A 16967-nucleotide genomic window follows, 5' to 3' on the forward strand; every position below is an offset into this window, starting at 1 on the left:
TCGCTGTGCATTCCAATTGCCGTTGATAAAATGTAAATTTTGTTCGTTGTCCATAGCTTATGCCTGCCCATACCCTAACCCCACCATGGGGCACTCTGTTCATAACATTGACATCAGCTAACTGCTCGATCACACAACGCCATAGACGTGGTCTGCGGTTGTGAGGCCGGTTGGATGTACTGCCAAATTATCTAAAACGACATTGGAGGCAGTTTATGGTAGAGAAATGAACATTCAATTCACTGGCAACACCTCTGTTGGACATTCCTGCAGTCAGCATGCCAATCGCACGCTCCCTCAAAACTTGAAACATCTGTGACATTGTGTTGCACATTTTAGAGTGGCCTTTTATTGTCCACATGTGTTTAATCAGCTTCTTGATATGCAACACCTGTCAGGTGGATGGATTATCTTGGCAAAGGAGAAAAGATCAGTAACAGGAATGTAAACATATTTGTGAACAACATTGGAAAGAAATAAGCTTTTTGTGCGTATGGAACATTTCTGGGATATTTTATTTCAGCTCATGAAACATGGGACCAACACTTTACAGGTTACATTTATATTTTTGTTCAGTATACATTTGTACATAATGAAAATGTTATGAGATACTCCAATATTTTCTAACATAAATGGTTATTGCTAGCTATATGGAGTGGGATGAGCTTCTTTCTGTGTCATTGTACAAAAACATTGCTTATTTCACATGCTGATAACAGTAGCCTAGGTAGGCGTATTTTGACACAGGTCACATTGCTTTTTTGGAGAACTGTTCTGGAGAACTGGACCTGCATTGGTTTTTACAAAATGTATGTTGTGCACAAAAAAAAACTTTTTGAGATGTAATTTAACTTTCACAATATTCATTATTTTTCAATCAAATGTTTCTAGGAGTATCATTTTGAACATACAAATTATTTTAGAACTGTTTCTGATTGAGGCTGGCACATGAGTAGGCACATAGAATGGCAGTGTGACATGACCAAACCCTTTGGTAGTCAAGGCACATCTACCAGCACATTGTATGTTATTGAGACTCATTCGATATTTTCAGAGTTGGGGATAAGGGGTTGAGTGGAGAAAAGGTAATCAATTCACATACACAGCCTTAGACTTTACACATAAATAATGATAACATATATTTTTAATCATTTTGGAAACCAAGCTTTGCCATCAAAGATAAATGTAGGGCAAACTATGCCCTCACCTTTCATAAAAAAACGCTTTATCTAATACTAACTCACTAAGCTGTTTTTAAATGAAATATACTGACTTTCTTGTGTCTAGCTAAAGTTTATGTGAGTAAAAATATTCTTTAGGGGGCTTTTTCATTGTGAACCAGGGCCTTGTGAGTTGTTGTTAATGTGATCCAGGGCCTTGTGAGTTGTTGTTGTTGTGATCCAGGGCCTTGTGAGTTGTTGTGATCCAGGGCCTTGTGGGTTGTTGTTGTTGTTGTGATCCAGGGCCTTGTGAGTTGTTGTTGTGATCCAGGGCCTTGTGGTTGTTGTTTTTGTGATCCAGGGCCTTGTGAGTTGTTGTTGTTGTGATCCAGGGCCTTGTGAGTTGTTGCTGTTGTCAAGTCCATCCAGAGGGAAGGGCTTCTTGTCTCTGTGATTGGTTGCTGTGGATGTCTCTGTGACCGTGAGCAGGAACTGTAGCTGCCTGTTCTATATTTTGCTGTTATTTCGTGTTACATTGCTCTCCTCTTCTCTTTTTATCTGTCTCTCTAACTGTCCTCCAAGTGTTAGGAGAAGAGAAAAGTGTGTGAGTGAGCATGGAGCACGGAGACCACCGTGCTAAGGGCCAGAGGGAGAACGAGGGGTCGTAGGTCAACGCTGGAGCTGACAGCTGGATGGAGGGAATAAAAAAGAAATGAAGAAGGATGTCTTATGAAGGACAGAATAAAGGGTCAGATGCAGGGGTGAAAGTAAGGCGGTCCGGTACGGCGTCCCAGCAAAATAAATAGTGGGGGTACGCCATACTGGTAAAACATGAGCCTATCACAATAACTAAAACCAAATGTCAAGAAAACTGGAGGCTATTACACCCCTATTTATCATTAGGCTACCGCATGTCAGAGGCATGAAAAATGAGTGAATGGACAAGTAAACAGTTGGTATAGCCTACGCCCTAACATGCAATGTGGTTAGACGAGAACACTGAAATTTTGCCAAGGAAGAGATGAATTGCCGACACCAAGACGCACACGGACAGTAGTGGATACATAAATTCTGGCCTAATGACAAAATGTCATTACACTTTGTGGTGTTTGAGGAACAGATGTCTCTTTCCATTCACCACTGCTTGGAGGCTGGAAATATGTTTCTAGTGGATGAACGTGTATGGGTAGCCTAGTAAAGGAGCTTCTTTGAAGTGACTAAAAACATCAAGACTGGTTGTGTTTATGCCACAATAAAATGTAATACATTTAAAAAGTTAAATTATAAATCTTTACGACTAGGCCCACAGAGATCCTACTGAAGTAATAGGGATTCTAAATGTAATTCTATGATTAAGCATGTGCACACATAGGAGGTCCCGTACTTTCACCCCTGGTCAGATGAGAAAGAAGAGAACCCCAGTGCCTTTGGACGTAAACATTATTTTTTGGTAGCACTTACTTTACGGTACTGAAATGACCAGATATTACTTCAAAATAGACGGTGACATGTTAATAACACAGTATTAATGATTTACGTGCTCGTTTGTTGAGGATTGATTAAAACAAGCACAACTGGTTATCTTTAGGTAACAAGTAGTTACCAATTGTGTTGAATAAGTACCAGAAAGTAACCATTGATACCACATATTTTTCCTAGTAAACACACCAAGTTAATACCAGAGGAAAAGTACTGTAAATACTGTAAAAAAACTTCTTTGAACGAGGAAGTCACATGCTCACTCTTTGTGCTTGTCACACTCTACATTTACATTTGACATTTTAGTCATTTAGCAGACGCTTTTATCCACAGCAACTTACAGTAGTGAGTGCAGACATTTTCATTAAAAACAATCTCCCTATACTGGTCCCCCATGGGAATCAAACCCACAACCCTGGCTTTGCAAGTGCCATGCTCTACCAACTGAGCTACACAGGACTTCCTCTACACATCACTTACTTGCAAGTACAGTACCTTCAAAATTAAGACAGAGTGTGTGCCCACAGTACAGTGCGTGGGATAAATTGCATTTAAATTCAGTCAATTATAATAGAATTGACCCCAACCTTTGTAGAGTGTATGTGCATTTTTGTTTGCACAATTCCCAAGTTATGCAGAAATCCAGATTTGGGAATTTTGGGAAAGTTACCGGAATTTTGCAACTCCAGTCACACTGTTGAGATGGGATAACATTGTTACGAAGAAGGTTAAAATGATGTGAAATAGTATTTTTTTTAAACAAAATTACAATACTTAAAAGGCACTTTATTCATAGAATGACCCATATAGCAATGTATAGGATGTGTGTTTACCTCTACAGCTCTTTCCGTCCCTCTGCAGCATCCCAGTCACACAGCTACACACAGCTCCCATGCCTTTACTGGTGCAGATCTGCTCACAGCCCCCGTTCCCCACCTCACACCAGTCCGACTCTAATATACACAAAATTGTGAATCGCACACATACTGGTATTTACACAAGTGCATGCATACACTAAGGCGACATGTCTGTATCACATACATGCACGCACACACACACTAGGGGAACACTGATCTGTACCTCTCCTTCTGATGGGTCCTACAGTGAGGATCTGCTCCTTGTGATTGCTGTAGTCCGTGTACATCCTCCTGTTATGGGGACAGTTCTACACACACACATACACACACACACACACATACACACACACACATACACCACACACACTTGTATTAAGGTGGCATAACATAGCCATTGTAAGCTTAGCTATTCTAAGCATGCTTCACAACATGTTAGATTTGTTATCATTTGCCGCTTATAAAAACTGGACAAAGACAAAACTGGTTCCGGATTTAATTCAGTGTTCATCACCATGTTCAGGGTTTCCTCACCACTTTGCAGGCATTGATCTCGTGGTCACACAGCGACACGTCACAGTGGAGGTGGACCTCGTCATAGTCCCCAATGAACTTGAAGACTGTGACGTGGAAGCGGCAGGTGAGGGACACCCCGTTCTCAGCCATGCCTATGGTGTTATCCTTGATGTTGGGACAACTTCATAGATAAAGAAAGAGAAGTTAGTGTGGTCCTTTGTTTTCGTACAATACAACCTAACGTCTGTTCCTAACGTCTGTCCATCCGTCTGTCTGTCATTTGTGCAATTTATAGGGGATAGGGTTCTATATTGGCTGCAGACATGTGGTATGTTATTTTGAGCCTACCCTCTTTCTATGATGATGTAGCGGAGACGGTCGCTGCTGTAGCGGGACGGCGTGGCCCAGCACATATTGACGATAAGGATGAGCTGGTTCTCGTCGGCTCCCTCCACAAACACCCCCACGAAGAGGATGTCCCGCGTGCTCAGCACCACCTCGCCCTCGCGGTACGGCTGGTGGTACGACGAGTTCTTGTACAGTGCCATCTTAGTGATGAAGTTACCCTCCTGGGTGGGGAGGGTGAGGTTGATCACACTGGAGAAAGGGTTTAGGGAGAGAGAGAGATACAGGAAGGGGGGAGAGAAGGTGAGGGATATCATTGGTCTTGTGTGGAGCAGTACTTTTCTGTACACACATGCGTGGGCTACACAGAGAAGTATCGCTTGAGACCAACGGAATGCTATAACGTTGCGGATAAAGTTGTAATGACACAATTTCATGTGTACAACATGAACATACAACGAGCATGAGAAAGTGTATCACTGGTGGGCAGGTTTCTCCAAACCAAGTTAAATCGCAAAAAAAAAGTGTCTGGACACTTCTATAACATGCCAAATAAATTTTTGGTTAAAAAAAGTGAACTTGTCCTTTAAAGGCCTAGTGCAGTCAAAAACTTGATTTCTAGTGTTTTATATACATTTCCACACTATGGGGTTGGAATAATACTGTGAAATTGTGAAATGATAATGCCCTTTTAGTGTAAAAGCTGTTTAAAAAGACTGCCTGAAATTTCAGCCTGTGTGATGGAGTTTTGAGCTACCTGGTGGTAGATTAGTTAATAGACCAATAAGAAAAAAGGGTTCCAAACCTCTGCCAATAACAGGTAGTTTTCAGTTTTCCCCTTCCCACTCAGACCACTCCCAAACAGTGCTAGTAAAATTCTTCCTTGAGAAATTAGTCTTTGCCAAGAAGCTATTTTAGTTTCTTTTTGACCATTTTAATTGAAAACAATCACAGTAGGGTTGCAAAATTCTGCTAACTCTCCCAAAATTCCCAGGAAGTTATGATTTGAGGATTCCAGATTTCCTGCTTAGATTAGATTGGAAAACCTGGGAATTTGGGGAAAGTTGAGAAAAAGTAGGTCCTCTAACCTGAGCATGGGCCTAAGCACGGTCTCCAGAGATATTTTGAGGTCCAGCTCGTAGGCGCAGGAAAACTCCACGTTGATTGTCTTGTCCCTGGTAATGAGGTTGCCAGTGTTGTTCACGCTCTCAATCCACACCGTGTTCTTGTACATGATGTGTGTGCTGTTGGACTGGTAGAAAATAAAAATGGCAGATATGCTGGACAATAAACATTATTACAGTAAGTATAGTATGCGTATTGGCCGGGGAAGAGATTTCCTCAGTAACATGGAGCCCTACTGGCCCTTGCGATAGGAAATGACAGGTCTATCCTATTTATCCTATTGGCTATACAGTTTCTCACCAATAAAATTAAGTCCTATTGCCCCTTGGTGATGAGTCACAAGCCTAAGGCATGTGTTTGGCACCAGTAGGTGGAAGTAGCACTAACCACTACTCCAGAATCAGATATTTTTCAATCCCCCTAATGACTAGTTATGATTAAAGGTAAAATAATCTGACTACAGATCTGTGGCAACCTTTACGTTACAGCCACGTGGCCCCTGGTGTTGTTAATGTAGAAGGAGATCACTGATATAGGGTCAGATACACAGTTGAAGTCGGACGTTTACATACACCTTAGCCAAATACATTTGAACTTAGTTTTTCACAATTCCTGACATTTAATCAGAGTAGAAATCCCTGTCTTAGGTCAGTTAGGATCACCACTTTATTTTAAGAATGTGAAATGTCAGAATAATAGTAGAGAGAATTATTAATTTCAGCTTGTATTTCTTTCATCACATTCCCAGTGGGTCAGAAGTTTACATACACCCAATTAGTATTTGGTAGCATTGCCTTTAAATTGTTTAACTTGGGTCAAACATTTCAGGTAGCCTTCCACAAGCTTCCCACAATAAGTTGGGTGAATTTTGTCCCATTCCTCCTGACAGAGCTGGTGAAACTGAGTAAGGTTTGTAGGCCTCCTTGCTCGCGCACACTTTTTCAGTTCTGCCCACAAATGTTCTATAGGATTGAGGTCAGGGCTTTGTAATGGCCACTCCAATATCTTGACTTTGTTGTCCTTATGCCATTTTGCCACAACTTTGCTTGGGGTAATTGTCCATTTGGAGACCCATTTGCGACCAAGCTTTAACAAGACTGATGTCTTGAGATGTTGCTTCAATATATCCACATAACTTTCCCTCCTCTATTTTGTGAAGTGTACCAGTCCCTCCTGCAGCAAAGTACCCCCACAACAGGATGCTGCCACCCCCGTGCTTCACAGTTGGGATGGTGTTCTTCAGCTTGCAAGCCCCCCCTTTTTCCTCCAAACATAACAGTTCTATTTCTGTTTCATCGGGACAGAGGACATTTCTCCAAAAAGTACAATCTTTGTCCCCATGTGCAGTTGCAAACCGTAGTCTGGCATTTTTATGGCGGTTTTGGAGCAGTGGCTTCTTCCTTGCTGAGTGGCCTTTCAGGTTATGTCGATATAGGACTCGTTTTACTGTGGATATAGATACTTTTGTACCCGTTTCCTCCAGCATCTTCACAAGGTTCTTTGCTGTTGTTCTAGGATTGATTTGAACTTTTCGCACCAAAGTACGTTCATCTCTAGGAGACAGAACACGTCTCCTTCCTGAGCGGTATGACAGCTGCGTGGTCCCATGGTGTTTATACTTGCGTACTATTGTTTGTACAGATGAACGTGGTACCTTCAGGCCTTTGGAAATTGCTCCCAAGGATGAACCAGACTTGTGGTCTACAATTTTTTTTTTTTAGATCTTGGCTGATTTCTATTGATTTTCCCATGATGTCAAGCAAAAAGGTACTGAGTTTGAAGGTAGGCCTTGAAATACATCCACAGGTACACCTCCTGTCAATCAGAACCTTCTAAAGCAATTACATCATTTTTGGTAATTTTCCGAGCTGTTTAAAGGCACAGTCAACTGAGTGTATGTACACTTAACTGTATGTACACTTCCGACTTCAACTGTATTATCACATCCCTAATGATTAAGGTCAGGTTTTAATAATTATCCACTGATCCTAGATCTGTGGTTAATTACCTGTACGATGGAGCCGCAATGGCCCTTAGTGTTGTTGATGTGAAAGGAGATGAAGTCCTCTCCCTCGATGCCGGGGCAGTGCTGGTCGTTGATCCTCACGTCCTCACGCTCGAAGCCCAGCTGGAAGAGCTTACACTTGGAGATGGACACCTCCATCTGGGCGTGTTTACACGTCACCTCTGCCTGGATGATGTCATCCTCGTCTAGTGGGAAAACACAGGGGTTGAGAATCATAAGACTACGGTAGCTAACTTGAATACAGATGCTAGACTTGGGCTTGGGTCGTGTTCAAACTTGAATCAAATCAAATCGTATTTGTCACATGCGCTGAATACAACAGGTGTAGTAGACCTTACAGTGAAATGCTTACTGAAAAAACCTTAACCAACAATGCAGTTTTAAGAAAATACCACAAAAAAATAGTAAGAGATAAGAATAACAAATAATTAAAGAGCAGCAGTAAATAGCAATAGTGGGGCTTTATACATGGGGTACCGGTACAGAGTCAATGTCAACGGTGTCGAGGTAATATGTACATGTAGGTAGAGTTATTAAAGTGACTATGCATAGATAATAACAGAGAGTAGCAGCAGCGTAGAAGGGGAGGGGGGTCAGGCAATGCAAATAGTCTGGGTAGACATTTGATTCGATGTTCAGGAGTCTTATGTCTTGGGGGTAGATGCTGTTTAGAAGCGTCTTGGACCTAGACTTGGCGCTCCGGTACCGCTTGTCGTGCGGTAGCAGAGAGAACAGTCCTTGACTAGGGTGGCTGGAGTCTGACAATTTTTAGGGCCTTCCTCTTACACCGCCTGGTATAGAGGTCCTGGATGGCAGGAAGCTTGGCCCCGGTGATGTACTGGGCCGTATGCACTACCCTCTGTAGTGTTTTGTGGTCAGAGGCAGAGCAGTTGCCATACCAGACAGTGATACAACACGTCAGGATGCAAGTAGTTCTGTCCTTGAGCTGTTCTTGTCTATTAATATTCTGTATTATGCAGTGTTTCATGTTTTGCATGGACCCCAGGAAGTGTAGCTGCTGCTTTCCCAACAGCTAATGGTGTTCCTAACGAACACGACCAATGTATTCTTGTAAAAGATTTGATCAAAATAAGACTGAGCTGGATAAATTCATTATTAAGATTAAAAATAGAGATAAAATATATATTTATCCTGTATAGCCTAACGATTACCACCACCCCCTCGCTCATCCCCCTTCCCTGACTCCCCTCCCCTCCCTCCCTCCACACACTCACCCCCAGCGTTGTTGGGCAGCTCGGGGCAGCCACACAGGTCTCCCCCGTTTTCCTGCTCACACGTGTTGTTGGTGCAGATCTCTCCTGCACAGGGGTCGTAGATCCATTCTGCTAAAGACAGATCCAGGCACAATGTTAGCTGTCACACCACCTCATCCAACCAATTGTACTGACTGTTATTCTTGAAGAGCCTAATGCTATGTTTTATAAATGTAACAAACATTTTCCTGCAAACCACCCAGTCATTAACACATGCTCCAAGTTCAAGTTACCTGTATATAAAGTGCCTTCAGTATTAATATCCTTTGACTTATTGCACATTTTGTTGTGTTACAGACGGAATTTAAAATAGATCAAATGTATTTTTATCTCACCCATCTAGACATAATGACATAACCCATAATGACAAAGTAATTTTTGGACATTTTTGCAAATGTATTGAAAAGGATATAAAGTATTAACACCGCTTGGCTATGATGTTACAAATTGAGCTCAGGTGCATCCAATTTCCTTTGATCGTCTGGAGTATGCAAACAGTCATGTGAAAGACAGACCATAAAGGCAAAAGATTCTGTGGTCTGAGGAGACAAAAATGTTCCTTAACTTTGCACAACTCATTACCTGTCTAACAGTCTAACACCATCCCTACTGTGAAGCGTGGTGGTGGCAGCATCATGCTATGGGGATGCTTTTCAGCAGCAGGGACTGGGAGACTGGTAAGGATAGAGGGTACAATGAATGGAACCAAATACAGGCAAATCATTGATGAGATGATGATTCAGAGTGCAAATGACCTTAGACCGGGGCGAAGATTTACACTGAACAAAAAATAAAAAATATAAATCCAATGTTTCATGAGCTGAAATAAAAGATAGCAGAAATGTTCCATATGCACAAAAAAGCTTTCTCTCAAATTTTGTGCAAATATGTTTACATCCCTGTCAGTGAGCATTTCTCCTTTGCAAAGATAATCCACCCACCTGACAGGTGTGGTATATCAAGAACATGATTAAACAGCATGCTCATTACACAGGTGCACCTTGTGCTGGGGACAATACAAGGCCAATCTAAAATGTGCAGTTTTGTCACACAACACATTCTCTGTTGCCAGAAAACCTTATGTTAATTTCTATACCATAAGTTTTTTAAAGAGAATTTGACAGTTCGTCCAACCTGCCTCACAGCCGCAGACCACTTGTATGGAGTCGCGTGGGCGAGCAATTTGCTGATGCCAATGTTGAGAACAGAGTGCTCCATGGTTCTGGTATGGGCAGGCATAAACTACAGATAATGAACACAATTGTATTTTATTGATGGCAGTTTGAATGCACAGAGATACCGTGACGAGATCCTAAGGCCCATTGTCATGCCATTCATCCTTTACCATCACCTCATGTTTCAGCGTGATAATGCACGGCCCCATGTCGCAAGGATCTGTATACAATTCCTGGAAGCTGAACATTTCCCAGTTCTTCCTTGGCCTGCATACTCACCAGACATGTCACCCATTGAGCATGTTTGGGATTCTCTGGATCGACCTGTACAACAGCGTATTTCACTGGTACAACATTACACAGGCCACAATCAACAGCCTGATCAACTCTATTCGAAGGAGATGTAAATGGTGGTCACGCTAGACTGCATGAGGTGACCTGTTTTCTGATCCACGCTCCTACTTTTTTTTACAGGCATCTGTGATCAACAAATGCATATCTGTATTCCCAGTCATATGAAATCCATAGATTGGGGCCTAATGAATTATTTTCAATAGACTGATTTCCTTATATAAACTGTAAACTGTAAAAATTGTTCCATGTTGCATTTATATTTTTGTTTAGTATATGTTCCAACAGGACATTGACCCCAAGCATACAGCCAAAACAGTCCTAGGGTAGCCCAGCCAAAGCCCAGACTTGAATCCCATTAAATATCTGTGGAAAGACTTGAAGATTGCTGTTCACTTATGCTCCCCATCTAATTTAACAGAGCTTGAGAAAATCTACAAGGAAGAATGGGAGAAAATCCCTAAATCCAGATGTGCAAAGCTGATAAAGACATACCCAAGACGACTCAAAACCGTTATCGCCGCCAAAGGTGCTTCTACAAAGTATTGTCCCAGGGGTGTGAATACTTATGCAAATCAGATTTTTCTATATTTTATTTTCAATAAATTTGCTAACATTTCTAAAAATATGTTTTCAATTTACTATTTGTGTAGGTGGGTGAGATTTTTTTTTTAATGTAATCCATTTTTGAATTCAGGCTGTAACAACAAAATGTAGAATAAGTTATGGGGTTTGAGTAGCTTCTGAAGGCACTGTAGCTCAAGTTTGAAACAATGAGAGCCATTGCAAAATATGTTTGTGTGTTACATCGCCCATTGGTAGCATGTACAGCTTAGTAGGAACAATAATGGTCCAAGGACTTACCCCTGCAGAACTCTTAGAACTCTTAGTGTTCTAAATACAATTTTATCAAACTGCACAAATTGGTACCTATTCACCATCGTGCCTCCCTTTATACCCCTCCTCCAGAAAGCCATTCTTTCCACCATGCCCCCATGACCGTCCCCATCCCGTGCCCTTACAGCAGTTCTCCTGCGCAATCCATTTTGTTGTGAGCGTGCCCAGGGAGCGGCAGGCCTCGCCATAGGCAGCGAGCGAGCCGCACACCTGGGCCTTGCGGTGGTTGTAGCAGCCGTCCAGGTAGCAGGACTGGTAGAATGGCCTGGGGTCCAGCAGGCCGTGGCAGGGCTGGAAGAAGCCCTTCATTTGGGTGAGCTTCTGGCACCCCTCCTCGCCCTGGAGGCCAAGCACGGCCGTGTTCTCGCATGACTGGGCCAGTGCCACGTACTGGGTCTCGTCACAGCTGGGGAGAGGGTGAAGAGATGGGAGATAAGAGGTTGAGATGGGAAGATCCATCCATGCTTTTGAATGCACAAATCTGTTTAAACTAGCACCACAACATTCTCCAGAAATCCGAGAAGATTCTGGACACTGACAAATAACCAGCAAACAAATTTAAAAACAGCTTGGAGGAAGCCACAAAATCCTAGGTGTGATAAGCGAAAACATTTTTTAAAATGTTACTGTCAATTTAACAACTGTCTATCTCTTCCATGTCACCCCTTCCCATGCCTCCTCTCCAATTCACCTGTTCTGCATGCCATTGGTCTTCCAGCTCTGGGCCAGCTCCAGGGCGCTGATGGCTGGCTTCCCGCGGGAGGTGATGTAATCGTCAGTGGGGTCTCCGTTGAAGTTGCCACAAAGGCCACACACCTTAATAATAATAATATATAGCTCTTTTATAGCTCTCACAGTTATTTTCTAAAACCTAAAGACGCTTTACAATAACCATATAATGCATTACATAAAGCGTATATAATGCTCTACAACCATAAGGAAAACAACAAACCTTGTTTTGCAGCCGCTGACCCATGGTGATACTAAGCGTGTTGAAGCGGTTGTAGCGCACCTGGATGTCCTGTGGTGTGTCGATGACCAGGAAGCCCTCCGACGTGGAGACGCGTGTCATTAAACCCGTGACGAATGGCACCGATACGGGTGTGCCGTTCACCTGGTTAGGAGGATGAGATAGCGAAGATTCATGTGCGCATTGACGTGGTGAGACTAAGTACACATAAAAAAATAACTATACACATAACTCACCATCTAACTTCAAACTAATACAAACACACACATTCCACATGCATTCTTTTCGTAATAAACATTATAAAGTGATGCTAAAACTCATCCATCCATCCATGTATTAATTCATCTATTAATCTATCTACCATCCATCTCTATCCCTCTTTTCTCCTCACTTTCACAGTGCTCCCGGAAATCAGTATATTCTCCTCGTTGATATAGAGGTATGCGTGGGAGATGGTGGTGAGGTTTGGCGTGCTCCACTTGTCGAAGTTGGCGATGAGCTGGAAGGAGAGGTCAGGTAGCTTGTGGCAGTTGGTGGACAGCACGAAGGAGCAGGAGGCAGGCAGGCGCAAGGACGCCCCGTCAAAGGTCCTGAAGACACCACCGCCGGATGCCACGCAGTGCTGCGAGCGCCGGGCAAAGCAGCCACGCACACCGTGGTGCAGGGCACACTCCTCCTCGGCTTTGCAGCGGCGCGGGTCGCACTGGATGAGGTTGCGGCCGATGCACTGGCAGCGCTTGGTGCAGTCGCCATTCCAGAACAGCTGTTTGGGCTGGCGAAGAGGAACATAAGTTATGACAATACAGTGCCTTCAGAAAGTATTCATACCCCTTGAATTTTCCTAAATGTTTTGTGTTACAACCTGAATTCAAAATGGATGACTTAAATTTGTTTTTTTTATCTACACATATTACCCGATACTGACAGAGTGAAAACATGTTTTTAGAAATGTTTTCAAATGTATTGAATGTGAAATACAGAAATATCTAATTGACTTAAGTATTCACACCCCTGAGTCAATACCTTGTAGAAGCACCTTTGGCAGCGATTACAGCTGTGACTGTTTCTGGGTATGTCTCTAAGAGCTTTCCACACCTGGATTGTGCAACAGTTTCACATTATTCTTTTCAAAATTCTTCAAGCTCTGTCAAATTAGTTGTTGATCATTGCTAGACAACAATTTTCAGGTCTTGCCATAGATTTTGAAGTAGATTTAAGTCAAAACTGTAACTTGGTCATGCAGGAACATTCACAGTCTTCTTGGTAAGCAACTCCAGCATAGATTTGGTCTTGTGTTTTATGTTATTGTCCTGCTGAAAAAGGAATTTATCTCCCAGTGTCTGGTGAAGAGCAGACTGAACCAGGTTTTCATCTAGGATTTTGACTGTGCTTAGTTCCATTCCGTTTCTTTATCCTGAAAAAACTCCCCAGTCCTTAATGATTACAAGCATACCCATAACATGATGCAGCCAACACTATTCTTGAAAATATGGAGAGTGGTACTCAGTAATGCGGCAGGTAGACCTAGTGGTTAGAGCGTTGGACTAGTAACCGAAAGGTTTCAAGATCAAATCCCCAAGCTGACAAGGTAAAAATATGTCGTTCTGCCCCTGAACAAGGCAGTTAACCCACTGTTCCTTGGCCATCATTGAAAATAAGAATTTGTTCTTTAACTGACTTGCCTAGTTAAATAAAGGTAAAATAAAAAATAAAAAATGCTTTGTATTGGAATTTCCTCAAACATAACACTTTTTATTCAGGAAAAAATGTGAATTGCTTTGCCACATTTATTTGCATTATTACTTTAGTGCCATGATGCAAACTGGATGCATGTTTTGGAAGATTTGTATTCTGTGCAGCCTTCCTTATTTTCAATTAGGTTAGTATTGTGGAGTAACTACAATGTTGTTGGTCCATCCTCAGTTTTCTCCTATCACAGGCATTCAACTCTGTAACTATTTTAAAGTCACCATTGGCCTCATGGAGAAATCCCTGAACGGTTTTCTTCCTCTCCGGCAACTGAGTTAGGAAGAATGCCTGTGTCTTTGTAGTGACTGGGTTTATTGATACACCATACAAAGTGTAATTAATAACTTCACCATGCTCAAACGGATATTCAATGTCTGCTTTTTACCCATCTACCAATAGGTGCCCTTCTTTGTGAGGCATTGGAAAACCTCCCTTGTCTTGTGGTTGAATCTGTGTTTGAAATTTACTGCTAAACTGAGGGACCTTATAGATAATTGTATGTGTGGGGTACAGAGATGAGGTAGTCATTCAAAAATCATGTTAGACATTATTATTGCACACAGAGGGAGTTCATGCAAATTATTATGTGAGTTGTTAAACACATTTTTACTCCTGAACTTATTTAGGCTTGCCATAACAAGCCTCTCCTCTCCACCCTCTCCGAGTTGGGCATCTCCGGCGCGGCCCACGCTTGGATTGCGTCCTACCTGACAGGTCGCTCCTACCAGGTGGCGTGGCGAGAATCTGTCTCCTCACCACGCGCTCTCACCACTGGCGTCCCCCAGGGCTCTGTTCTAGGCCCTCTCCTATTCTCGCTATACACCAAGTCACTTGGCTCTGTCATAACCTCACATGGTCTCTCCTATCATTGCTATGCAGACGACACACAATTAATCTTCTCCTTTCCCCTTCTGATGACCAGGTGGCGAATCGCATCTCTGCATGTCTGGCAGACATATCAGTGTGGATGACGGATCACCACCTCAAGCTGAACCTCGGCAAGACGGAGCTGCTCTTCCTCCCGGGGAAGGACTGCCCGTTCCATGATCTCGCCATCACGGTTGACAACTCCATTGTGTCCTCCTCCCAGAGCGCTAAGAACCTTGGCGTGATCCTGGACAACACCCTGTCGTTCTCAACTAACATCAAGGCGGTGGCCCGTTCTTGTAGGTTCATGCTCTACAACATCCGCAGAGTACGACCCTGCCTCACACAGGAAGCGGCGCAGGTCCTAATCCAGGCACTTGTCATCTCCCGTCTGGATTACTGCAACTCGCTGTTGGCTGGGCTCCCTGCCTGTGCCATTAAACCCCTACAACTCATCCAGAACGCCGCAGCCCGTCTGGTGTTCAACCTTCCCAAGTTCTCTCACGTCACCCCGCTCCTCCGCTCTCTCCACTGGCTTCCAGTTGAAGCTCGCATCCGCTACAAGACCATGGTGCTTGCCTACGGAGCTGTGAGGGGAACGGCACCTCAGTACCTCCAGGCTCTGATCAGGCCCTACACCCAAACAAGGGCTCTGCGTTCATCCACCTCTGGCCTGCTCGCCTCCCTACCACTGAGGAAGTACAGTTCCCGCGCAGCCCAGTCAAAACTGTTCGCTGCTCTGGCCCCCCAATGGTGGAACAAACTCCCTCACGACGCCAGGACAGCGGAGTCAATCACGACCTTCCGGAGACACCTGAAACCCCACCTCTTTCAGGAATACCTAGGATAGGATAAAGTAATCCTTCTCACCCCCCTTAAAAGATTTAGATGCACTATTGTAAAGTGGCTGTTCCACTGGATGTCTTAAGGTGAACGCACCAATTTGTAAGTCGCTCTGGATAAGAGCGTCTGCTAAATGACATAAATGTAAATGTAAATGTAAATAACAAAGGGGTTCAATTACTTATTAACTCAAGAAATTAAGCTTTTAATTTTTAATAATAAAGGTTCAACTTTGACATTATGGAGTTTTGCATGTAGGTCAGTGACACAAAATCTAAATGTAATCAATTTTAAATTCAGGCTGTAACACAACAAAATTTGGAAAAAGTCAAGGGATGTGAATACTTTCTGAAAGCACTGTATGTGCAGTTTTAATTTTACAATATTTAAACCTCTAGGTGAGGATTTCAAAGGCTGAATACCATTCCATAATGTTCAGTTCACACAACAGACAATTAATTGCATTAAGTAGTGTCTGTGTACTCTCTCCAAACATAATTGAAATCTCAAGCTAACTACCCAGAATACTGGGAGCATTCCCAGAACATTAGCTAAGATTCCCATTAAGCTCTAGTTGGGGTTTTATCTAACATTAAGATGATAACATCCCCAAAACATTCTAATAATGTTTTTGATGAAAATACAAAATAAAAATGTTTTAAATAAGATATCTCCTGACATTCACTAAAATGTTCTGTAACAACAACCACCACAGAACCTTCCCCCAAAGTTCTCATTAGGTTTCCAAGAAGTGTAAAAACAATGTACCAGTAACATTTTCCCAGCCAACCAAAATTTGTTCTGCGAAAGTTCCCAGCAAATTTTCTCAAAGCACAAAAACTGTTTAGTCATGATGATGATCATAATGTTTTTATAAAACATTCTCCTTATGTTGCAATAACATTCCCAGAACACATTTAGTCTGTTCCTTAAAAGTGCCCTGATTTTTCATTAGGTTGTGGGAAGAGTCTGTTGGGAACATTGTGGGGACATCACAAAATATATGTTCCCAAAACACAAAAAACTGTTGAGTTGTGCAGATTATACAGGAATGGCCAACATATATTTTTTTAGCCTTTTATTCACCTAGTGTTAAAAGAATGTTCCAAGACCAAATGTTGTATGTTCTTTAAAAGTTTGTAAAAAGTTTCTTTAGGTTGTGGGAACATTTTGGGGATATGACAAGAGATAGTTTTAGTGTTATGGGAACCTATCCAGATGTGCTGACATTCAAATTATGTTTGTATTAGTGTGCACAAAATACAAATATAATGTTGCAAAAATGTTAACAGAAAAGGTTCTCAAAACATTTAATTAGGCTTTGGGAACAGTGTGA

The 16967-nt window shown here is 42.4% G+C and overlaps 1 protein-coding gene across 3 annotated transcripts in view; it reads right to left on the reverse strand.

The window, feature by feature from the left end:
* Nucleotides 1–496: 496 nt before the first annotated feature.
* The window catches only part of LOC115136082 (alpha-tectorin-like), a 49645-nt gene continuing 33174 nt past the window's right edge, over nucleotides 497–16967 (reverse strand). For 2 of the 3 annotated variants that reach the window (XM_029671483.2, XM_065023785.1), the window contains 12 exons: nucleotides 12564–12944; nucleotides 12155–12316; nucleotides 11894–12018; nucleotides 11328–11608; nucleotides 8741–8851; nucleotides 7488–7690; nucleotides 5443–5606; nucleotides 4358–4606; nucleotides 4028–4190; nucleotides 3720–3804; nucleotides 3473–3592; nucleotides 497–1848 (listed from right to left, as the gene is read on the reverse strand). In XM_029671483.2, the coding sequence (XP_029527343.2) occupies nucleotides 1745–1848; nucleotides 3473–3592; nucleotides 3720–3804; nucleotides 4028–4190; nucleotides 4358–4606; nucleotides 5443–5606; nucleotides 7488–7690; nucleotides 8741–8851; nucleotides 11328–11608; nucleotides 11894–12018; nucleotides 12155–12316; nucleotides 12564–12944 (2148 nt within the window). In that variant the 3' untranslated portion in view covers nucleotides 497–1744. Of the gene's footprint in view, nucleotides 1849–3226; nucleotides 3334–3472; nucleotides 3593–3719; nucleotides 3805–4027; nucleotides 4191–4357; nucleotides 4607–5442; nucleotides 5607–7487; nucleotides 7691–8740; nucleotides 8852–11327; nucleotides 11609–11893; nucleotides 12019–12154; nucleotides 12317–12563; nucleotides 12945–16967 lie in introns of all 3 variants that reach the window. The other variant, XR_003864567.2, reaches the window with a different exon arrangement.

This window comes from Oncorhynchus nerka, linkage group LG10 (assembly GCF_034236695.1).
Source record: "Oncorhynchus nerka isolate Pitt River linkage group LG10, Oner_Uvic_2.0, whole genome shotgun sequence".
In the NCBI taxonomy this organism is placed as follows: Eukaryota; Metazoa; Chordata; class Actinopteri; order Salmoniformes; family Salmonidae; genus Oncorhynchus; species Oncorhynchus nerka.